The sequence below is a fragment of the Protopterus annectens genome, chromosome 1.part0, assembly GCF_019279795.1.
Source record: "Protopterus annectens isolate FY-2018-M chromosome 1.part0, PAN1.0, whole genome shotgun sequence".
Lineage (NCBI taxonomy): Eukaryota > Metazoa > Chordata > Ceratodontiformes > Protopteridae > Protopterus > Protopterus annectens.
This window is the reverse complement of record NC_056725.1, coordinates 109,454,916-109,480,937: the sequence shown is the minus strand read 5'-3', so window position 1 is coordinate 109,480,937 and position 26,022 is coordinate 109,454,916. Positions and strand designations below refer to the sequence as shown.

The window sequence follows — 26,022 nt, the reverse complement described above, 5'->3', positions numbered from 1 at the left end:
ATCAGAATTACCTGTTCTAAAGACTTAACCCTTGCCTGTGATATAAATAGGACCTGCTGGAGAGATAGGTATGTATACCAGAGACTACCCTGTCTATGAAACAGGCTCCCCATCCATGTGAAACAAAGTTCCTCCCTAACCACATTCAAGTGCAACTTGGACAGGAAACTGGAAATTCATCCCTGGTTTGACACATATGTGTCTAATGGACAGAGGTAACCACAAATGGTTCATCTCCCAGGCCCATGCTTACACTTATCAAGGGCATCGGAACCTGTCATAGATTTGAGATGCATGGCTAGACTTAAAAAGGTCCTTGTGGTCGTTAGTCTAGTAAACACCTATGAACCTATGAATTGCCTTTTTTTTGTCAGGGTGTTGCTGTACTAATTACTGTTTACTTTAGTTTAACAGCAACTGAGGAGATTGAAGCCAAGCAGATAACCTAGAGAGACTGACAAGCTCTCAGAGCAACAGGGTAAGGACGGTTTATTGCTGTCTGTACTGCACTATTTTAATAATATGTCATAAACATGTACTAACCTTTTGTATTTGTTTTGATGCTCTTTTATCTCTTTTTTACAGGGTTAGCTGGGGTGAAAGCTTGCTGACAAACAGCAGTAGCCACTGATTTCCACACTGGTCACTGTGCCTACTGTTTAGTCTTCAGTGGTCTCCAAACCTGCCTGTTTGCAGGATGATGATGGATGGTCTGTTGAAGATGACCTGGATACCTCTTGGTGGTCTCTGTGTCACCTCTCAGGAGGCAAAGGCTGTTTCTTTGAGACTGGACTGGTGAATTCCTCCTTTGTCATCTGGTGGGATGTGGAGAAGGTGGTGAAGACCCAGGTGGGCTGGTAGCTCAGTGGCCACATTGGCACCCTGAAGTGTCTCCTTTTTGCTTCTTATTGAGTTAGATGGTTGGCCAGGTGCATACATCAGGCTTACAGGAGTGGTATCAGCCCTTAATGTCATCCATAGATATGAGTGACATCTGAGTGGGTTCCCCTCTGGACCAGTTAGGCAGGCCTTCTCTACTCTTCCCTATCCCCACATCCTTATACTCCTTTTCCTTATGTGTCCCTCTGTCCTTTATTTGTAGCCCAGTCCTCCTCATGATCAGCTCTCCACCTTCTGTACAGCTGTGTTTCCCCAGTGTTGCCCTTCCTCTTGTATCCTTACCTCTCCTGTTTGTTTTTATCCACACTGTATGTTATTAGATCATGCCTTCTTCCCTATACCCTCCTTTCCCCCATATTTGCTCCAAGCTACCTTCTATAGTTGATCTTCTTTTTCATCTGTACTATCTCCCTGTTCCATCACCATAGATAAAATTAGTTGACATTTCACTGTGATGGCTTGTATGAGTTACTATCAGTGCTTGTTTTCTGCAGCTGTGGGTTGTACACCCTATGTAGAGCACACTAAATCTTCCAGCTCCTACCATGGAATAATTCCTTCGCCTCATGCTTGATCTGCATGTGAATAAGTATATCATCAGACACCTGAATGATGTTCTCCTTTGAGTCGAGTGGCTACCTATATTGTACTGACATTATTACAGTTGCAATGTTTTATAAAGCAGCCTGTAACGTGTGCCAGGTGAAATGGTGCTGTGCCGGTACTCATGCATAAACATCAGGTTGCAGTGCACTGAATACTCCATGCCATTTATCACCACACACTGGTGTTATGTTAATTTCTGAATATCTCCAGTGTTAACACAGTAAAACTGACTTGCATATATTTTTTCAGTTAGAGAAACAACCCCCACCATAATCAAATAATTTAAAAAGCTAACCATAGTATTTGCACAGTTACACACATGACCTCTGCTGCCTAATATATTACACGTCCTCCAAAATGTATTACTTCTTGGCTGCTGTGGAAAATAGAATGTTTAATGTTCTAAAGAGACTCTGCATGGGCAGCTGAAAGGTAGTGCTGAAATCAACCTGGATCAGTTGGTAACCCACAATTTAAAACAACAACATATATATATATATATATATATATATATATATATATATATATATATATATATATATATACTTATGCTTTTTTCCTCTGTCACTGGCGTTCCCTCCAACTTGACACCTTGGGTAGCTATATATTCTTCCTCATCATGTGTTTTTTTCTTTGTCACTGCATGCTTTTTTATGAACGCTATTCTTTTCTTGACCTCCACTACAGTATTTTAGGGTTTTTTATTATTACTATTTTTTAAACAAGGAGAAGTTTAAACAAAATTAACAAACACCAACTCACAAGATCACTAAGCAAAAGATTCATACCTGTATGTGTCCTCATGTGCCTCTTTAGGTCAAATGTGTCATTGAAGCCCTTTCCACAGTATTTGCAGATATGCTTTTTCACAGCACTGTGACATTTCAGGTGGCGTGTTAGCATGCGTTGTAATGGAAATACTTTGTTACACACATAGCATAAGAAATCCCCTTGAGAATGAGCAGTTTTACCCTGGTAAAGAACACAGTAATTAATGACAGAGTAGTGACATTTAGAAAAAAAAATGTATTTACTTGTACAAACACTGGGACAGTTGTCTAATAATAATATTTCTAAATTTCTGATTTTGTACTATAGCAGTCCAGTTATGGATTATGTACCAATAATAAAGATGCATAAGGTCAGGGAACAATTCCTTTGTAGCAGCTGAAGGTCTTAGTGTGCTGAAACAGAGGTTGTACAACCCTGGACCCAGAACGTAATACTGATGATTTCAGCATCTGGTTTAATAGTGAAGCCTTATATTTTGAAATTAAGCTAATATTCTCAGATATTTGCCTCTAGCATAACTCAACATGACTAGATGTAGTGCCTGATCTTATTCGGCTATGTACTGAGATCATGTTATTATAGCCTTCATTCTGACGAGATCCTTTACTTAACACCAGTGTCATAAGTCTGATCTATGGCTCCTAGGAACGTAATTTCAGCCATACAGGTTTGGAAAGGAAGAGGCACATCTTAAGTATGCTACTTCTTTGGGTATTGTCTGCAGCATGAATTAAATAATTAAAACTGAAAATTTTAATCTTTAAAAAGGAGATTAATTTGCATAGGTCACAAGATATATCATTCTCTGTATCTAGCACTAGGCTGCTGTCTCATTCTCAAGCTTGCAAAAATGCTCTTAGTACTACAGTTATTAGAAAATAGTTAGAAATTTGAGGCATCTCTTGGTAGTTTGTTATTTTGCCTTAGTCCTCCAGTGAAGTAAGCTTTAAAAGGTACTTATTTATTTTTTTCATGTCCTCCCCTGCGGTTGGTTGATGTATAAAGACATGCAGGTAGGTGCGTGCATGGATGGGTGTGCCTTCCTTCAAGGTTGGGCATCGGGCTGGCAACTCAGCACCATAAAAAATCTACTGCCAATCATTAGCAGACAGGAGTTCTGCTGTGGTGACCCCTAACTGGGAAAAGCTGAAAGACATTACTAGTATTAAAAGTAGGACCTCCATAAAGTAAATTTTGTGATGGGTACTTTCTATAACATTAGATCTTTGAGGAGAGATCACTGTAGCAGTTAACTAATGACATTTTGTTTTATCTATCTTATGTAATTTCTTTCCAGGTTAGAGTTTTCTCACCTATGCTCATGTCCCTTTGAAGCCATATGCTGGTATCATGCCAGTATTCCATGGAAATTTGATCAGTGTCAAGGCATATATGTATAGATGGACAGCATTGCTAGAAGCCTTCTGCTGTTATTCACATCTTTTCCTGGCCTCAACTGTGATTGTATTAAACCACTGTCCTTTATATAACACCATCTTAATGTGATAGCAGAACTGCCAAGGTTGAATTACCTAACACAAATCATTATAATGAAGATATATACTGTATTCATAGGGGGGTGGAGGCAAGATAAAGTACAGTTGTGTAAGCTGAACTTACTATAACAGTAGATGCTCGAATGATCACTGCTACAGTAGCCTTATCTATTTGAGTTATATCCTGCCAAGGATATAACAGTGGGATGACTTCCAAAGCTTCAGGGCACCTTTCACATGTCCAAACTGTCAAGCAGCCTGCATATAGCTGACAAAAGAAAAGTTTGAGTACAAAGCCCTTCAGAGCTTTTCTGCCAGCAGAGAGATGGAGGCTGAGCCATGAAAGGACAATAATAGGAACAACAAAAAATAAATGATTACATCCTGACATAAAAAATACACCAGGGGGATGGATGGAGAGAGGGAGCAGCTATCACAGCAGTGATCATTCAAACATCTATTGTTATGTTAAGGTAAACTTACACAACTGTACTACGTTCATCATATTGATCCTTGCTTCAGTGGCTTTAGCTCTATGGGTGGATTACCATAGCTAATTGCATTTGGGAAGTGGAAAACGAAGTGTTCAGGATCCCCTGGAGAATGGTTTTAGCAAAGCTTGCTCTGGATCTAGAGAAAGACTCAAGCTTATAGTACTTTGCAAAAGTATGTACAGATTACCAAGTAGCAGCTTCTAGAATACTTCTGGAATCCAACCCTTTCCTAAAAGCCATAGATGACGTCAAGGCCAGTGATCACTTCTGCAGCAGTCTAAGCTACATAAGTTATATCCTGTCAGGGATGTAACAGGTGGCCAGTTTCCAATGTTTCAGGGCACCTTCCATGCTCGCAAAACATTAGACAGCTGGAGCTGAGATGTCTAAGACAGGTTTGGATGCCAAATCTTTCAGAGCTTTCATGCCAACTGAGAGAGGAGGCTAAGCCCTCAAAGGACATAGCTTAGAGTAAAAAAATACTTGCATGTCCATAATCCAACATAAAACACACTAAAAACTAAGGGGGTGGAGAGAAGGAAAGGTTACTGCAGCAGTGATCACTCAAATACCGCTGCAGCAGTGACCATTCAAACATCTACTCTTAAGACAAATTTAATTAGATATCTGTACTATGTTCATCATATTAATTACTGCTGCAGTAGCCTAAGCTACATGGGCAGATTTTCATAACTAACAACATTTGGGATGGGAAGGGTCCTGGAGCCCCTGGAGTATGGTCCTAGAAAATCCTGATCTAGGCATATAGAAGGAATCATACTTTGAAAAATTATGAACAGTGGACCAATTTGCTGCTTTTAACATATTTCTAGAATCCATATATTTCCAAAAAGCCATAGATGAAGCCAAGGCCCTGGTTGAGTGAGCTTTTATTCTGCCTGGAATAGTTTTGTTGTGGAGGGAATAACTAAAGATAATAGCCTGAGACAAACATTTTGAGATAGTCTGCTTTGACACACAGTGTCCTTTCTTCTTGCCTTCACAAGAAATTAACAACTGATCTGAAAGATTTTGTTCTGTCAAGATAGTACCCATGTTGTCTGTGGACATCCAAGGTATAGAGCATCCTTTCTCCTTCATTTTTGGGTTCTGGAAAAAAATGGGAGCTGGATAGTTTGGCTTAATCTAAACTTAGATTCCACTTTAGGCATAAAAGTTGGGTTAGTTCTCAATGAAACCATGTCCCTGTGAAAAATGAGATAGTGTTGACCCACCATAAGAGCTTGTAACTCAGATATTCTTCTTGCAGCAGTCAGGGCAATCAGCAAAACAGTTTTCCAAGTTATGAACTTCAAGTTAGCCAAATGAACTAGTTCAAATGGAGCAAGTATTAGCTTCTCATACACAAAATTAAGAACACAAGGAGGGGCCACTATTTTTTTGAGGTCTCTTATGCAAAATCCCTTTACCTAACATTTTGACACGAGAATGCATTTAAAGAGGGGAATCCTTGGGCAGAGCTGCTGAAATGACTGACAGATGAACTTTGACAAAGAAGTAAGAAAGGTCATGGGATAGGAACTCACACAAATATTGTAAAATCAGAGAAATACTAACAGGGAATGGGTGCTGGTTATGTTGCTGGCACCAACTAGAAAAAAATTTCCATTTGCTTATATATGATTTTTTGTATCAGTTCACACCCTCAGTAAACAGGTGCCTAAAAATAATTGCAACCCTATCATCCAGGCAGTCAATTGAAGTTTCTTGGATTGGGATGCATTAAACACCCATGTTCTTTTGATTAGATCTTTCCTGTGAGGGGAGTTTATGGTAATTACCAATTGGCCAATTCCAAAAGAAGGGAGAACCACTGTTGCCTAGTCCAGAAGGCGGTCACTACAATGATTTTGGGCGATCCCTTCTAAATCTTCAGAAGCACTCTGGATATAAGTGGAAAGGGTAGAAAAGCATAAAGGTACATTCTTGTCCAAGGATAAGAACAGGCATCTTCCAGGCCTTATTGCATGGAGTTCTGAAGCAGACTTTTGCCAACTGATTGTTCAGTGAGGAGAAAAAGGATCTACTTGAGGAACACCCCACAGATGGATCAAATCTTTGAAGACCCCTTGATCTAGTTTCCATTTGTGAGGGTCTGCCTTTGTCTTACTCAGCTTGTAGAGTGAGATTGTGCTGTAAATCTGTATCCCAAGGTAACTTGGCTAGTCTGTATAGGGGCTAAGATCTAGTTCCATCTTGTCTGTTGATGCAACACATCACTGTGGTGTTGACTGTAACAAATTTGAAGAGGTCCTGGGGACCAAAGATGATTCAGACTTAAGTCCTTTGATAAGGCCAAGCATCTTTATAATGTTTATCTACTTGTTTCTGTCCTTGTTTTCCCTGATACCTTGCACTTCCCCCTTGACACTGCTCCCCAAGCAACATTAGAAGCACCCATAGAGACTAACCTCTTGGAGTAAGAGACGAGAAGGAAAGACTTGGATTTGGGGATGTTTGATCTATTTTTCCTGTGAAATAAAAGCTCTTTGTACCAAGGTGTCTAACAGACACTCCAGAAACACAATCCTGTGTGATGGAGACATAAAAGACTTTTGATGTTCTTTTGGGATCTCTGCTTGTGTAAGAATTCTCTCACCCAAGATAGAGATTCCTGACACTTCAAAAACTCTGCAAAGGTAAGCAAGCCATCTAAATATAGAAAAATGTGGCTATAGCCAATAATGCTTGCCTCCACTATAAATTTGATATTGGACACTCCTCCTAGTGCCATTGCATTTCATTCTGTTGAATACAGTGAGATCACTTGGGAAGCCCCACCCCTTTATTTTCTTAACCTTGAATTATTTTCTGTTTCCTCCTTTTCTACTTAAAAACACTTTTCAGCTGCCTTTACTGTATTTGTGTCACTTCCTACATTATTAATTTATTTTGGTTTTGCTGCTTGTTCTTAAAGTGTTCAATTACATTTATTCTGCTGCATTGATTACTGCCTGTTAGTTGCCTGATTAAATTGTAATTGTTACTCTAAGTCTCTCAGTTTTGGTTTAAGGACTTGGGCTTCAGGCCTGATTAAAAAATGCACTTTATTCAGCTGCTTTTACTGTATTCATGTCTCTTTATTCAGCTGCTTTTACTGTATTTGTGTCTCTTCCTACTTTATTACTTTATTTTGCTTTTGTTGCTTGTTCTTAAAGTGTTCAATTGCAGTTATTCTGCTGCATTTATTACTGCCTGTTAGTTGCCTGATTAAATTGCAATTGTTACTCCAAGTCTCTCAGTTTTGGTTTAAAAACTTGGGCTTCAGTCCAGTTATTTTACATTAAAAAGGTTTGTGGTCTACAATCTTGTGGGAGGAGAAGGTAGCTTCTGCCCTTAAATGGAAATTGCTGGATGAAGGCTTATTGTGCCTGTTGTTCTAAGTGTCCTTGTTCCATTTTAAGCACTTGAGTTCCAAAGCAGTTATTTTACATTAGGAAGATTTGTAGTCTAAACTCTTATGGCAGGACAAGATAGCCTACACTCTTCTAAGCTAGGAATTGCTGTTTGAAGGCTCGTTGTGTCTGTTATTCTGAAAGTGTCTTAGTTCTGGTTTAAGCACTTGGACTCCAAACCAGTTATTTTAGACTGGACGGGTTGCAGTCTAGACTCCTGTGGCAGAAGAGTGCGGCCTACACTCTTCTGAGCTGGGAATTGATGGAGAAGGCCTAATGTGCCTGTTATTCTAAATGTCTTTATTTTGGTTTAAAGACTTGGGTTCCAAACCAGTTACTTTACATTAGGAGGATTCGTGGTCTAAAGTCTTGTGGCAGGAGAGGATAGCCTACACCCTTCTAATCTGGAAAATGCTGGTTGAAAGCCTATTTTGTCTGTCTTCTGAAGTGTCTTAATTCTGGTTTAGGCACCTGGGCCCTAAAACCAGTTGTTTTACATTAGGAAGGTTTGTGGTCTAGACTCTTGTGGTGGGAGAGTGTGGCCTACACCCTTCTAAGCTGGGAATTGATGGTGAATTGCTGCTTTATTTTTGCTGTTGTGACTGTTGCGACTGTGATTTTATGCACTTTGAATTTCTAGCACTTCTGCATTTTATAGCATTAACTAGATTTAGACTTGCTGAATCTAGACTGTTTGGTATCACTTGAGTACTAAAACCAGCTCTTCAATGAGATACTTCATGATCTAAGGCATCTGTTGCTTCCAACTAACTATATGTGCCTGCTTTTGCTCTTACATTGCACATTTAATTTGTATTTGCATTCTATTGCCTGTTTGAATTGTCAGAACTGTTTTTTGCCACATTTGCTGTATACTGTACTAGTTCAGCTATAACACAGCCCATTTCCAGGTTTCTTGTTTCTGGGTCTGTTTTGTAACTTCTGACCATCTAACTTAAGCCATCCTTGTAGGTGAAGGTACTTCTGCACCCTTGTAGGAGGAGAGTGCTGTCTGGGTCTCATCTTATCAAGAGTGATTGGAGTAGTGCTCAGAAACAGCATCCTTATTGGCTAGTTTGAGTTAAAAGGGTTATATTTTGTTTTGTTTAAGGTCTGCATTTGCACTTGTCTGTGTGTAGCGCATCATTGTGCACTGCTGCATAGCGGTGATTACGATTGGTGGTTTAGACCCAAATGTTTTGCTTGTTAAATTTTCCCTTAGCACTTAGCTTGTGATCCTCCAGAGGTTTTTCATGGCCCTGCTCTACTATCAGGTGGAACCCCAAGGCTAGCCTCAGAGGTACCAACACACCTAAGTGTGACCTCTGTTCCTGACCATAGAAATTTGCCTAACACTATTAATGGACAATTCTTCACAGTTTCCCCAACCAGCTTGGTCTACATGGGCATCCTGAGGCAGTGTAGCAACTGCCTTATGTTCATAGGTAACCCTCTACTCCTAGTCCACACAAGCTTAACATGTGAGAGATGCAACTATATTAAGAACATTGAATCCATGCTCTCATACACACCAGGTAGCACATATGACAATGAGTGGGTTGTCAGCATGCCCACCTCACCTTCTACTCTGCACAAACCTACATCACACAAACCTACATATGCAGAGGTTTGTGGTCTAGACTCTTGTGGTGGGAGAATGTGGCCTACACCCTTCTAAGCTGGGAATTGATGGTGAATTGCTGCTTTATTTTTGCTGTTGTGACTGTGATTTTATGCACTTTGAATTTCTAGTACTTCTGCATTTTATAGCATTAACTAGATTTAGACTTGCTGAATCTAGACTGTTTGGTATCACTTGAGTACTAAAACCAGCTCTTCAATGAGATACTGAATGATCTAAGGCATCTGTTGCTTCCAACTAACTATATGTGCCTGTTTTTGCTCTTACATTGCACGTTTAATTTGTATTTGCATTCTATTGTCTGAATTGTCAGAACTGTTTTTTGCCACATTTGCTGTATACTGTACTAGTTCAGCTGTAGCACAGCCCATTTCCAGGTTTCTTGTTTCTGGGTCTGTTTTGTAACTTCTGACCATCTAACTTAAGCCATCCTTGTAGGTGAAGGAACTTCTGCACCCTTGTGGGAGGAGAGTGCTGTCTGGGTCTCATCTTATCAAGAGTGATTGGAGTAGTGCTCAGAAACAGCATCCTTATTGGCTAGTTTGAGTTAAAAGGGTTATATTTTGTTTTATTTAAGGCCTGCATTTGTACTTGTCTGTGTGTAGTGCATCATTGTGCACTGCTGCATAGCGGTGGTTACGATTGGTGGTTTAGACCCAAATGTTTTGCTTGTTAAATTTTCCCTTAGCACTTAGCTTGTGATCCTCCAGAGGTTTTTCATGGCCCTGCTCTACTATCAGGTGGAACCCTAAGGCTAGCCTCAGAGGTACCAACACACCTAAGTGTGACCTCTGTTCCTGACCACAGAAATTTGCCTAACACTATTAATGGGCAATTCTTTACAGTTTCCCCAGCCAGCTTGGTCAACATGGGCATCCTGAGGCAGTGTAGTAACTGCCTTATGTTCATAGGTAACCCTCTACTCCTAGTCCACACAAGCTTAACAAGTGAGAGATGCAATTATATTAAGAACATTGAATCCATGCTCTCATACACACCAGGTAGCACATATGACAATGAGTGGGTTGTCAGCATGCACACCTCACCTTCTACTCTGCACAAACCCACATCATACAAACCTACATATGCAGAGGTCCTCACCAGAAACATACCTAAACATCAGAGACCTCACAAACACAAACACAAGCACAATACACATAATACTTCCTCTGTAGAACACAATACACACAATAGCTCATGTACCAGTGTCTCACCTGTCAGGCTCTTACAGCAAACCACAAAAGCAAACACATTAGTCATAGGTGATTCCATCGTAAGACACACAGCTGTCCCTCTCACCACTGGATAAGGAAAAGGTCACAGTCAGCTGTCTGTCATGTGCCAGGACATGTCAAAGTACGAGAACAAGTGAGAAAACACAGAAATAAATAAAAAGAACTGGAGGGACAGATCTATAAGATTCGCAACAGAGGGAAACTCTGGAACAGAATCCCAGTCCATGTTAGGGAGCCCCAGCCTCACTGATTCAAGGTATCTCGGCCAGTGGAGTGGATGGATGGGGTTTTACCCGGGGGGTGGGTCATCTCTGTGTCAGACACAGCACTTAGTAAAGCTAAACCAAACTCTAAAAAGGTAGTAGTATTAGAGGTGGGGGGGGTGGCCACAATATTACACCTTGGCTAGGCTTATAAAATGCCAAGGGCAGATAGCCTACGCAACCTAAGGAACCTAATCACATACACACTCAAGTCTCTCAACATCAGATACTGTTATGACCCCATCATAGTCCATGTTGATGTGAATGATTTGAGCTGTACCTCACTGAACTATATGAGACCAGACATGACTGAGCTCTTTGACTATGTGTCTCAGACAGGTATGTCCCTAGCCTTAAGCAATATTTTACTTTCACCTAGGATGATGCCTCAATACAAACAGAAAATGATTAACATCAATAATTGGCTTAGTTTCTGATGTCATTCTAAATGGAGCCAGTATCTGTCAGCCTGGGATGACATGATTGACAGACCTTGATGCTTTGCCAGAGATGGTCTTCATCTGTCACCCTAGGAGTTTGGCTAGTGGATAAGGCTCTTGCCACCCCCATAGTGCCTTTTTTAGTTAATGTCTCAAGGACAAAATTCCCAACAGAAAAACTCCATCTAAAAACAGTCTTAAGGTTATGCTGCTAAATGCTAGGAGTCTTAACATGAAACTGCACTCACTGGAAGCAGTCCTCACCTTGAAGACACAGACATTTGTACAGTCACAGAGACCTGGTTCAAGGCAGTGGAGAGCACCCCAGCCATACAGGGTTACACCTGCTTCCACATGTTCAGACCACAAACTGAAGGCATGAAAACGAAATGAGGCGGTGTAACAATATTCATTAAAGGAAAATACACCTCCAGATTGGTTAGACAGCATGATTTCCTGGAGATACTTCAGGTGCAATTAACTGTTGGTAGGACACCTATTCAAGTCATTACCAGCTACAGGACCTCCTCCATGAATTAGGACACCCACTCTACCTATTTGGATCTACTTGAGTCTATCAAGATTAATCTGAACACCAGGGTTTTTGGTGAATTGAACTACCCATCTATTGACTGGGTAAATTACTTGTGCTCAAACTCATTTGCTCCAAGGTTCTTCGACTTTGTTAATTCCAATACCCTGGACTAGCTGATTGACACCCGCACAAGGAGGGGTGACAACACCCTTGATCTGGTTCTTACCAATATGGGGGACCACTGTAGCACCCCCACTCTGAGGTCTTCCCTGGTGAGATCTGACCACAAATCAATCTCATTTGAAGTAACTATCACACCTGACCCCTCCCCCTTAGCAGCAACTAAACTAAAAAACTTCTCCAAAGCAGATTATAACCTCTTATGGGATGGTATAAATAGCTTCTTGGCACCCCCCAAGATGGAAATAGCAACTATGCTGAGTTCTACACCAGTGTTTTATACAAACACCTGTATAACTGCATTGACTTGATCATAGGACCAAAACAAGCTTCTCAAGGAAGAGCAAACCTGCCTGGTGGACAACTGCCATTAACAAGATTTACAATAAGGGGAAGAAATTGCTATCTAAGAGTAAGAGGGAGTGAGCCCTAAACTAGAAACACTCCCTCATCAGCTTAAACAATTGAATAAGACTTTTTGTGAAGTCCTCCAGATCAAACTATGAATCCAAACTGGCTTCCTCAACTAAAGACAGCCATAAGGCATTCTTTAGCTACATCCGTAACCTAAAAGGAAAGGCCCAGATTGTGCTGAACTGGTAGTTAATGATTCCACATTTACTTAGTCTGCGGACATAGCTAACCTGTTGGTTGACAGGTTCTGTGAAAACTTCACTCCCCTTTACCCGGCACACGTACCCCATGACATCCCTACCACCTGTCTCTTACCTTGTATCTCTAAAGAGCAGGTCATTAATGTCCTCTCTAAGACCAGGAATGCAGCATTTATGGGACCTGATAACATCCTAGGCTGTGTCCTACATGGGCTTCAACAAAAATTAGCAACACCATTGGCTACTCTTTTCAATCATAGTCTAAGCACTGGCTTCATCCCATCTGAATGGAAAACGGCCACTGTTATTCCCTTGCACAAAGGTGGTGCTTCCACTGACCCCAGGAACTATAGCCTTATTAGCCTGACTATCCTTATCTGCAAGGTCATGGAGCAAATCCTCATGGATCTTATCAGCAAAGATATAGGTAATCTCAAAACACTTGACCCTCCTCAGTTTGGATTTGTCAAAGGGAGCCTGTTAAACCTGGTGGACTTCTTTGAGACAGTCACCAAGGCTCAGGACAAGGGGAAGTCTGCGCACACAGTCTACCTAGACTTACCCAAGGCATTTGGCACTATCCCCCACTCAGGCATCACTGACAAGCTCATCCAGCTAGGTATCAAACTTTATATCATTAGATGGGTCGCTAACTGGCTCACTGATAGAACCCATATAGTCAAAATAGGGGATGCAGGATTTCTTTTCTTATTGACACTTTTTCTTCTGGTGTAAGAAAATGGAAATTAAATGGCAGTCATAGTATGTTCTTTTGATTTAAAGAGGTCTCAGCATGATGAGTCATGGTAAGAAAGGTATTAAGTGTGAGTCCAAGATATTTAAAGGAGATGTATTTAGTGTCAGTGTCATAGTAGTCCAGGTGGGGGATGATTTAGGAAGAATTTCTTTTTAAGTGAAGAAGAGTGAGAAAGATCATAAATTTAGTTTATGAAGCTTTATTTAGAACCAGTTTATCAGCACAGACAATTACATTTGACATGTGTAGTTCACTGGGTAGGTGATGTATGAAAGGAGCAAACAGAAGTGATCCTAGAACTATGCCAGATGAAATGGAAGTTATATTGTGGAACCAATTTTCTCTTTTGACTTGTAAAGACTAGTTGCTTAAGAAGTTTGGGAATCAGGTTGTGGTAGACTGATTGAAACTAGAGGCATGCAATGCACTTTGCAGATGTCTACATTTAACCAAGTCAGATGCTTTAGTTAGGCAAGATTAGTAAATGTAAACCAAAAATGTCAGATTTCAGTATCAAATGTATCCAGTTCCTAAATCATTAGGAATTATGGTCTGCTACAAATACCCAAATATAAACAATTTAACCCATGTTTTATTTATTTACTTTATTTATTTGCTTTTTGTTTACCGGGAAAGTCCACTGGGACAAAATAACCCATTTTCAGTGGAGGCCCAGGGAGCAAAGCTCCACAATACAAAATTTAATCAAACAGTCAAAATTTTGCAGTTGAGATTACAAAGGAGTTACAGAATATTAACCAGTTAAGCAGTTAAAATTACACAGCTGACATTACAAAGGAGTCACCATGTAGATTAACAAAGAAATCAAAAGGAGTAGGTATACACAAGCTGTGAGAAAACGCAGAACAGAAATAAATTAATAAAATAAATTAAATGCATTAGATCAAATATCTTATTATGTGTAAACTGTCTCTACGGAATGCTGCCTTACTCAAGAAAAAGGTGATGAGAGACTGCGAGTCAAACATATTCTTTGGGGTTTGATACAAGTACATTTCCAACATGAAGAGAGGCAATTATGTAGTGAAGTTTTGACATGGTAGGAATTTTGAGTTGTTCTAATGGATAGAGGTATAGCATTCCAGCTCTTGGCTACTGTGAATGAGTAGAGAAGCTGACCAGATTGCAGATTAGGTTTGTGGACCTGTAACAGCTTCTGATCAACTGATCTAAGGGGCCTGTTTGGGAGATAGTAGTCAAATATTGAGTTGAGGGCAGGACAGTCTTGGAGTTTGACGAGAATTTTGTGAGCTGTGGTTAGTTGTAAGTATGTGAGGTAGTTTGGAAGTTCTAGCCATTTTAATGATTTAAGGGCAGTGCAGTGATGGGTGGAGTATTTGGAGTTTATAGCAAATTTGTTTAGAAGAGCTTTGGATATCAGTAAGGAGCTTTGGATATCAGCAAGTAGTGGGGCACCATAGAGGAGAGTTGCAAGGGTTATTCTTGTGGATCGGCTCAGGAAGTTAGTGTCTGTAAAGGGTTCCAAGTTTAAAATGGGTTTTGTGAATATTGTATTATATATGAATGGCGAATTTCATGTGTTCATCATTAGTGACCCCAAAGAGCTTTGTGTGGCTAACAACTTCAGTTGGTGATTTATTTTAAGAAAAGATGGCGAACTTGGCCTTATTTAGAGGGGTTGTTTTTTTAGGTGCGAGGAGTATGATTTGGGATTTTTTGGGGTTCAGGGCTATGTGGTTATTGTGTATCCATGGTTCAGTGGAGGAGATGGCATTTTGGGTGAGTGTAAGTAAGTTGGCGATAGAGTTGACTGAACAGACGATGGTAGAGTTGTCTGTGTATTAAATGACAGATCCTTGTGGTAGTGATGATTGAAAATTGTTGATGAATATACTAAATAGGATTGGTCCAAGTATGGAACCTTGTGGAATGTTGGTGGTGGTGTTGAGGAAAGGAGAGATAGATTTTTTCCCATTTAGCTGCCTGCTGTTTTTCAGTTAGATAGTAAGAGAAACAGTTTAGGGTATGGAGGGAAAGAGCAATCTTAGAGGGCTGGGAGATGAGTAGATGGTGAGAGACAGTGTCAAAGGCTTTGGATAGGTCAAGGAAGAGGCCAGAAACAATTTTGGCAGTGCCACTGGCTCTGTTTACAGTATTCATAAAGGAGAGAAGGGCAGTTGTAGTACTATAGTCAGGCATAAAGCCATGTTGTGAGGGTGAGAGTATGTGGTTGTGTAGGAAGTAGTGGAGGGAGAAGTTGACTATTGATGCATTTTCTAAGATTTTGGAGACAGGAGAAAGAATTGCAATGGGTCAGAAGTTAGTAATGCTGATGTTATTGCTGCCTTTATGAAGGGGGAGAAAAAAGGTGTTTTTCCAGGCTTTGGGAACATAGGACTCAAGGATGGATCTGTTTTTTTTAAATAATCTTGGGGTCAAAATACAGTATTGTCCAAGTATTTTAATGGGTATCTTTAACTATCCATACATCTACTGGCATACCTAGGCATGGGTTTCTAATTTTGAAAATAAATGTATAGACTTAATCATCATCACCATCACCATCATCATCATCCTTAACTCCTTTTCCCCCAATTTCTATATGAAGTTAGGGTGTTGTAACAGCTATAACAAACTCTCAATCAAGTGCCACTCTCCTATCTTCTTCAGCATTTATGCTTGAGTGTCACAGGTCTTCCCATCCAGTCCATCCACCACTTTGCTGGATGCCCTCATTTCCTCTTGCATTCTTCCTCTCTGTCCCAAGTCTTCTTTAACAGATTATCTTCAGCTTTCCTTCACATGTCCTGAACCACAGCAATCTGTTCTCTTTGATTGTTTTTGCAATTGGAGCTACTTGAACGTCTGCTCTGAGGTCCTCATTTTTTGTGTGTTCTACAGTATGCATCCTACCACCTGTCTCGAGCACTTAATCTCCACAACATCTAGCTTCCTTAACTGCTCTACCTTCACTGCCCACGTTTCTGTAGCATACAGTAGTAATGGTCACACCACTGCTTTGTACATCTTACATTTCAGCTTCTCTAGCATTCTTCTGTCACACACTACCCCCAACACTTTGTGTCAGTTAGCTGCAACTCTTCTGATTTTAGCCTTGACCATCTCATTCAGACTCCCTTCTTCTCAACCACTCTTCCTATTTGGAAGCTGTTAACTTGTTCCACTATTTCCCATCTATTTCAACTTTCATCTTCTTCTCATTTCTGTAATTTGTGGCCAATTCGACTGCCTTACCTATATTCAGTTTCATTCTGTATGTCTTCAGTTTTAATTCCGTTCTCCTGTCATTGTTGAAGTTCTTGGTCAGAGTCTGCCTGTAATTCCACATCATTCACATACAGCATCTTTTTTGATCTGTCCCTACTATCCTTTTTACTAATGTAGTCCATTACCAGTGTGAAAAGCAGGGGGCTCATAGCTGAACCCTAATGCAAACCCACTCCTACTGGGAACCCCTCTGTAAGTCCGAACAAAGGACTGCCCAAATCAATTTTCTTGGGACCTTGTCATATGCTTCCTCCAAGTCTAGGAATGCTCAGTTGGACTCTTTCCTCATCTGTTGTCTCTTCTCATCTATCTGTTTCACTGCAAACACTGGGTCAGTTGTGCTGCACCCTGATTTAAATACAAACTGCATATCTCCTATCTTACTTTCTACTACACTGCATTTTAATTTATCAGTCACCCTGTCCAGGGCATTCATTCAGCACAACAGGGGTTTGATGCCTTTTTAATGCCCACAGCTGTTCATGTACACTGGCACTACAACATTTAATCTCCAGTCCCCTGGGATATACCTTTTTCTCCATATTGCTAGGAGCACCATCTGGAGCCATTTCTTTCCTAACTCAGCCAACATCTTGATCATATCCGCTGTGACCTCATCTGAGCAGGCTGCTTTCCTTGACTTTGCTTGCCTTAGTGCTGATCTCACTTCTTTTAGGGTGGGCTCTTTTTCTTTCACTGTAAGCTGTATCTGGGACAGTACAACTCCATTTAGAAGGTGCTGGAAATATTCCTTTTATCTGCCTTTAATGTCCTGTGGACTGATGAGCAGGTTGTTGTTGGCACCCCTTATGAAGGGAGTCTGACTATCTTCTTTATCTTTATGCCTGCCTTGCAACCTGCATCTGATGCCTTGTTCTTTGCTATTGCAACAGCTTTCTTAGCCTCTGTGTTAGGCAACCAGTATTCCCTTTTAACCTGGTTCATCTTTTCTAGCTCCTTTCTTTTGGTGAGTTCTATGATTTTTACATTCCACCACTAGTATGCCCTTATTTCCATACCTGTCTTGGCTGTATCTGTTTTAAGTCCTCCTGTTTTGAGGAGTTGCCTTTCTCCAACTCAGCCTATTTTACCTTCTTCCCAAGGTGCTAGAACCCAGAGTATTTCCTTTAACTTTTGTATTTTCTCTCCAGTGAACTTCCAGGTCTTAAGCTTAGACTTTGATCACCACTTACAGCTGGTTGTGGCCAGCAGAGGTATCATTGTGAATGACTTTGTCATTGGTAATTCTACCCCAATTTCCTTTCCTGACTAGGATGAAATCTACCTGAGTTGCATGTTCGCCACTCTTGTATGAGATTTTGAGACTGTATCTCTTGCTGAACCACGTGTAGGTCACTGTCAAGATGTTTGCCAGATAGAAGTCTAGACTGACTTCTTCTTTATTCTTGTTGTCTCACTCATGTGGAGCCAGTCAGTCCTCATATCCTAGTCTGTCTATCTGTTGTGATATTTGCATTCAGATCCCACAACATCAACACCAGTTCATGTTTCCCTGCTTTATTTAATAGGTTCTGCAGCTGCTGCCAGAATGTACTCTTTTCCTTACTATCACAACCTTGCTGTGGGGCACAGGTGTAGGTTAGAAACACTGTCCTCTCCTTACATTGGAGTCTGATTGACATGAGTCTGTCACTAATTCCTGTGATATCCCTCACTGTTTTCTGAAGATCCTACGTTATAATTCCCACAAGTTACTTTGCTGCACTGCCCTTCTATCTTGTCTCCTAGATACATAGTATGTCCAGCCTCATTCTTGCCATCATGTCATCCACTTTCAGGCTGCGTTCTGTCAGTGAACCTGTGTTGAGTGTAGTTATCTTTAGTTCATCTCTGGCAAGCCAGGTTCCTATTTAATTGTTGACAGCTTAGGTTATTCAAATGCTTAATCATCGACACCTAAGCGTCGAATGCTTACAATAGTGAATGGCTACATCATTGGATTCTTTTCTCAGGAAATAATTTGTGTGGCCGCTATCGGGGATTTGCAGAGTAATCTCAGAGTTGGTATATTTTGTTAGGGGGTGTGTGGGGGGTGAATCCCCCTACTATGTTTGGGTGTGTTTGTTTATTTTGTTTACAGACGGCCACCCGAATTCCTTCTCAAGGAAAGAATTTGATGATGTGGCCATTCGCTACTGTTAGCTTTCGATGCTTAGGTGTCAATGTTTTAGGATTCGACAACCTAAGCTGTTGATATTATGCTATAGACGTGGCAAGCCTTAACCAGTATGACAACTGTGTTTGTAGTAATAATAATAATAATAATAATAATGGATTTAATATTACTCCATAAGTATACAAAAGTGCTCTCCGTTTATTTTAGGGGCACTAATAAACTGGATTTAGTACTAGAGAATGAGGTGGGCCTCACATTGAATATACAGAGAAGAAAACCTGTTGGTAATTCAAATCATATTGGAATAGATTTTAATTTCAAATTTTCAAGGAAAACTGTAGTGCCTAAAAAATATATAACTTGAATTATCTGGATAATCCATCCATCCATTTTCAACCCTTTTTTCTCATTTTGCACATGGGGTCAGGTTGTCATGATTTATTGAAATAAAAATTATATAACAGGATTGTAAAAAGTTGTGCTCTGCTAGTGGTGATTTAATTTAGCAAAATTTACATTGTTTATTTGTTACAATCTGTAGAAAATACTAGAAGAGCTGTTCATATGGATAGACACTATAAGTCTAAACCATAATGACAATGGTTAGAAACATTGAAAGAATGTGGAATACTAAAAGAAATAATCTCACTTTATTAGAAATAAAGTACTAAAACTTAGCTAAATAAAGTTCTCAAACTCCAAAAAGCAATTACAAAGGCTACAAGATGTGTAATGTTTGTCAAAAATATAGGGTAATAAATTAAATTCTAAATATTAATTTGCAAAGAAAATCGGAAGTTCATGTAGGGCCATTAGTACATGACGGCACATGGTCTATCTGGAACTGTTGGTAAATTGCATATCTATTTTGCACATGTTCAGTGTTCAAGTATCAGTTTTGTAAAACCTGAATATGTGTTTATGAGATATGATTCAGGAATCATTTGTCAAGGTCAAATGTATATTCAGAACAAGGACAGATCATTTGCCTGAATGGTTCATTTCAGTAATAAAAGAGAATTTAGATAATCCCTTACTACTAAATTTAATTTCATTATTGTCAAAGGGTGTCACCACTAGAGTGGGTGTTGCTGCATTATTCCACTATATTAAGGAGCACAGCTGACTTGATGAAATATTACAAGATGGTAAGTTTACAGGCTGAAAAGTTTTGTTAACATTATGAAGTCTTGCAAGTAGTACTCTCCATTATTGGACTTCAGTCAATATGGGTTTGTGGAGGGTAACTTGAATCTTGCTAGTGTAACAGATTTTTTTATGTTCCAGTATATACAGACTTTGACATGGGACTACGTTTGATTGCAATGTGCTTGGATCTATTGAAAGCTTTAGATACTCTGTATTGCTCTATTGTCATAAGGATTATGATACTGATTAACTTCAATAACTACATCATCCAATGTGTCAAAACTGGTTATATCACAACAAAGAGTTATTATACAAGGCTGTCTGTCTAAATGGATTCCTATTAAATCTGGAATTCTGCAAAGTATGGGGCTAGACTAAATTTTATTTAATACTGTTTTTACTTGATTACAACATATTCCAAATGCTGGACAAACGGGTATGCTGATATTAAAAATCAGAGAGGTAGTTATTAGAAGCTCTGAAGTCCATCACTGAAATTCATATTTGTAGTTGTTATGTACTTGAATAAACCTGTGTGTCTTGAATTCCATTATTCAAATATGGCAAGTGGTAAAGTCTGAAAACCTGAGCATTAACAATGAAATTAATTTGAATACTACTGTATTGGAAGATGTAAACATTTTTAAGGATTTAGAAATAGCCGGTACAAAACAAAAATCTCTCCACCATCTCAAAACCCTGGACAATAAGGCATCAGCTCAAATATCATGCAAAAACCAAACCATATTTCACAGACCTTGGCATCTGGCAGGGCCAGTCTCTGAACTTTCAATTTCACATCACTAAATCTAAAGTAAATACGCTACTTTTCTGGGCAAAAAAAAAAAATCACACTTCTATCACCTGGAAAAGAAGTTCCCCTACTACAGCTAGAATATGACTGCCCTGTTATTGCCAAAGTATAAAAACTCAACTCTGAAGACCCTACTTAATCAAATCTGTACCTTTATCATATTTCCCCCCCCCCACCGCTGCTCAGTCCCAATTAAAGCAAACTAGCTTTCCCTAAATAAAAGATGCACACTCCACCTAGCCTGCTTAATCCATAAAGTCTTATACTAAGATCCTCCTTCATTTTCTTCTCCAGCCAACTCTCTCAAAGAACCACATCCTACAATGCTAGATCACAGTCCTCTTTCTTCCTCTTTACCCCACTCACAAAACTCCACTAAACACCCACCACAGCTTCTCTGTAATGGCACTTCACACATGGGAATCACTCCCTTCATACCTAAGAAGCATCACCTCCTTCCCAAGTTTTTCACATCACCTCAAGAATTTTTTACACACAAGACCTGTTTATAAACACTTTCCTCCACAAGGCATTACTTAACTCAATAAGTCTACTGTGCTCACCCTGTCTTACCTCATAACTTAACACTAAATTAGCCACTTTCTCTCTCTCCTTTCTATATCCTGTACCCTCCTTCACACTGTTACTCCATCCCTTGCTCTAGCATTTTCCAATGCTCACAACACACGTTATGCTAATGTGCTTCACTAACAGTTCTTGCTTCTACCACCCACCTTATCATCCTGCCACTGTAGCCCAAACTAGAGTACAATAACTAGGTGAACAGAAATTGTAAATAACTTGATTCTTATTTTGCCAGACAGACTTCTTCTATGCTGTTATAATATTTTTCATACTGGTTATTGCTGAAGACAGACTCCCACTATGTTAGACAGACATCTTTAATGGTATTATATTGTTTTTGCATACTTAATATTGTAGTTCTTTTCTCCATTTGTATTGTAAACTGCATCATATCGTATTACTTTGTACTCACTTTTCCAAGGCTGAGCCCGAAAATGGTCCACCTGAATCAATGCTCCACCCAGGTCAACAAATAGTATATAAACAAACTAACAAATAGATAAAACATTAGTAATACAGTGAAGTTCAAAGATAATGCATTACTAGCCAAATGTAGAGGATCTGAAAAATCCTTTTATTTGTTGAAATTAATTGTTGGTCTTTTCGGCTTTTCCCGGTTAGGGGTCACCACAGCGGAACTCCAGTCCGCTAATGATTGGCAGTAGATTTTTATTGTGCCGAGTTGCCAGCCCAACAGCCAACCATCAGCAAAGGCACACCCATTTACACATGTCTTTCGGAGGCCACTCGACCATGGGTGGGACATGCAGACTCCACACAGAAGGCACTCCAGCCATTAGTATCGTTTAGGAATTCAAAAGTTCTCACAGGATTATTGTCACCCTGATTCACTTTACACTAGAGTACAGTTTCAATTTTTGTAGTTATTAAAATGATTTTGGGTTATTGGAATCTGCACTGCATAATTTTGCCTAATTTATACCTACATATGAGCATCTGGAGCACAATCACAAGTTAATGGTACTCAAACTTAAATGTATAATATACAGGCTAATAGAGGAAAACTGTCTGACAATGGCAGACATGATGCAAGACTCATAGAACTCTTAAGCTCAGAAGTACACATGATGAGAAATAATTGAAATGCAGCACTAAGCTACATTATAACTAAATTTTAAAGCTCAAGAAGAAAGAGGTTCATATAAACACTTACACTTCTTCTTCTTCTTTTGGCTTTTCCCAGTTACAGATCGCCACAGCGGATCACCTTGTCCGCTCATGATTGGCAGTGGAGTTTTACGGTGTCGAGTTGCCAGCCCGGCGCCCAACCTTCCACAAAAGGCACACAGATGCACACACTCACACCTAGGACCAATTTAGAGTGTCCAAAATAAATGCCTAAGTATTGTTAAACAATGTGATTCTTCAAGTGTATTTAAGACTTCACTGAATAATTGAATCGATGATAGTAGTTTTCATATAGATATTTTGGAGTTTAAAACGTGTGTTTCTTAAGAATGAATATGCTAAATTCATGGGATCTACTTTGGAAGAAATGTGACCACTTAGTGGTTGTGAGGTCATTGCTGAGGCTATAAATCCTTTCAGATTATCTGTTTATTTTAGAATGTAGTAAACAGGAAGGAAGTGGCTTGCACTGATATCCCTTAACTATATGAATGAGAAACTTATGGGATGCTTTGTAGTACTTTTGAAGTGCAAGGCTGTCATTGTACTGCTAGAAAAATAATATTTGTTTTATAGCTATTTTATGGTATATAGTTCCATTCTGATTTATGGGTTAATACTCAGTGAACTGTATCGGCAAAGTTAAACTATTGTGATTCAGTCCAACAGGTGCTAAAGCATGTTTTGTAGTATAAGGTTCCAGCTGTACTGTAAGGAAAAAATATTTGTTTGTAGCTGTTGTACATAATGTGGTTTGTTTCAAAAGTATGTGCTACTACCTATGAACTTTGTTGGCAGAGGTAAACTACTGGGCTTCACTGCAACAGGTTTTAATTAGTCAGATCAAGAGATCAAGGAAAGCTAATGTTTCATTGAAAGGGAGCTGTGACCAAGTACATCACCATAATTAACTGTTTGCAAATGTTATGTGTATCATTTACTTATACCATGCAGAAATATAACTCTGAAACTTGCCTTCTAGGGAAATTCTAGGGGAATTAGGGAAGGAAAAAGGATCAAAGGGTGGTAGGAGTAATTTTGAAGCTTTCTGGTTGTATTCTTCAATTCTTTTTGAACTGGAACATGTAACAAGTTGTTTTCCTTTATATTGCTTTTGTTGAAGAAGCTTTTGGGAAGGAGTTCATTTCCTATAAAATGTCTTCTTACTTAGAGTCTAACTCTTGATATGGAGGAATAGGAGGTGCATTCATTTATTTAAATGAAGACCTACTTTTATCCTTCATTTCTACATCATTAATAACAATATCACCTGCTAGTTCATCAGACAAGAAATCTTGTATCATGGGAGCATTAACAATTTTTCACTGATATTCTCATCCTAAGACTCTGCTCTGAGACAAGTAATCCATCAAAACATTAACCCTGACATGGCAGTCCTTGAGAAAGCATCAACTGTAACAACTCAAAAACATATCACCCATATGTTACTTTACTATTTATAATAAAAGCCACAGCTGTGTGATATGTTCTGTAGACACTGTAGACAAGTACAAAACTGCTCAACTGAAATTCTTATATATAATTATGGATCTTATTGTTATTAAAAAAAAATATATATATATATATATATATATATATATATATATATATATATATATATATATATATATATATATATATATAATGTCCGTGGGACTGAGACTGTATTTGTGTTGATTTGCACTCCAGGCAGAACTGGTTAGCTAGGGTATAACTATTCCCAGCTCCACCTTGGAACTAGACAAACTTTCAACTTAAGCACTCAAATCATTCACTTCTCATCCCTGCACTTGCCCAAAATTCATAGTTAGCATTAATAAACCTTAGCACTAGACCCACCTATACTGTAGAGAAGGACAAGGCTCTCTATTCGACCTTACCAGCCAATCAGTAAAACCGTTCACTGTACCTATCCAGGCATGTCCAAAGGGCAGTTTCAGGTGTACTCTCCAGTCCAACTGGTGAATCTGGACATTTTGAGGCAATGTTACAATTGCCTCATGTACACAGACAACCCTCTCCTCCTTCCACCAAACACTAATACATGCGAGAGATGCAATTATACAGCAAAACTGGAGGCTAAGCTCTCTCAACCCAAGACTGGACCAGGCAGTCAAGAGGAGAAGGGAATTACTTGCATCACACCACCAGTCTCACATAGACCTATGAAACCAGCACTGGCAAAAAACACACATAAATACACAAAAACATACTCTCAGAGGCTCTAAATAAAAATATGCAAAAGCAACAGAGACCTCCAAAGCAGACATCCAAGCAACCTCCACCCCAACACAAACCATGAAACACATACTTCACAAAACCAGTGTGCCACACAATCACAGCCCTTAAGGCAAAATAACATACCCAACACACTAGTAATAGATGACTATAGTCAGGCACACTGACGTCCCACTCACTAGGCTGAACAAGGAGAAGGTTACTGTTAGTTGCCTGTCGGGTGCCAGGATCTGCCACATAACACAAGCACTCAGGTCACTCCAGAACAAGTACAAATATGACTCTGTCATTGTCCATGTTGGTGTGAATGACCTGAGCCGTACCTCCCTGGACTACATGAAAAGAGACATGGAGGAACTCTCTGATCACGTAGCCCAGGCTGGTATGACCCTGACCCTGAGTAGCATCCTGCCCTCACCAAGAATGACACCACGGTATAGAGAAAACAATTATCAATTTCAACAATTGGCTAAGCTTCTGGTGTCATTCAAAGGGGATCCAGTGTCTGTCAGCCTGGGATGACATGCTCGACAAGCCACGCTGCTTTGCTAGAGATGGCTTGCACCTGTCACTCTTAGGCTTTCGAATACTGGCCAAGGCTCTTGCCACCCCCATAGTGCCTTTTTTAGGCAAGGCTCAAAAGACAAACCCACCACCGTAAATAGCACAAGTAACAAAAAACTGAGGGTAATGCTGCTCAATGCCAGAAGTCTAAACCACAAAATGCACGCACTCGAGGTACTCCTCAGTATGGAGAAAACCGATTGTTAGAAAAATATGTATTAATGTGTGTATTAGCAATATGCTTAGTGCATATAGAGCAAGAAAAGGGTTAACACATTTATTCTATTTCATACTGCATAAATCTGTACAAACTGCAGTTGCTTTTTGACCTTGTACTGTTAGCTAAAATCTTGCTTGTGCTTTGGAAATTTACTGAAAAGCAGATGATTTCTGCTTGCATTAGGAAAATAATGAATAGAACAATACTGCTTATATGAAACTCAGACAAGAAGTTCTGCTGTGCTATGAAAACATACACAGCTGTAGAAGTAACAGATAATTAGGACAAAACCTGCTTGAAAATATGAAATGCAATCAACATTTGCTTGTATCTGTATTAAAAGAGTACCTTGAAATGTAACACTGTACAATAGAGGCTTGTAAGCGAAGTACTGGTCATCAAGGCCAGGTTGCTTTTCTGAAAAGTTTCTCACAAATCTAGTCATGTCAGCAGAAAATCTAAAGTAACACCTGCTGTAGTACAATGCTTAAAGTTGTGTTTGATTATGTCAGCTTAAAAGGCCATG

General features: G+C 39.5%; 1 protein-coding gene across 1 annotated transcript in view; it reads right to left on the bottom strand.

Annotated features, from left to right (window-relative positions):
- The window catches only part of LOC122801238 (putative transcription factor Ovo-like 1), a 133,632-nt gene that overhangs the window by 76,023 nt on the left and 31,587 nt on the right, over positions 1–26,022 (bottom strand). Inside the window, exon 2 of the mRNA XM_044070793.1 lies at positions 2,295–2,478. Coding sequence (XP_043926728.1) covers positions 2,295–2,478 — 184 coding nt within the window. The remainder of the gene's footprint in view (positions 1–2,294; positions 2,479–26,022) is intronic.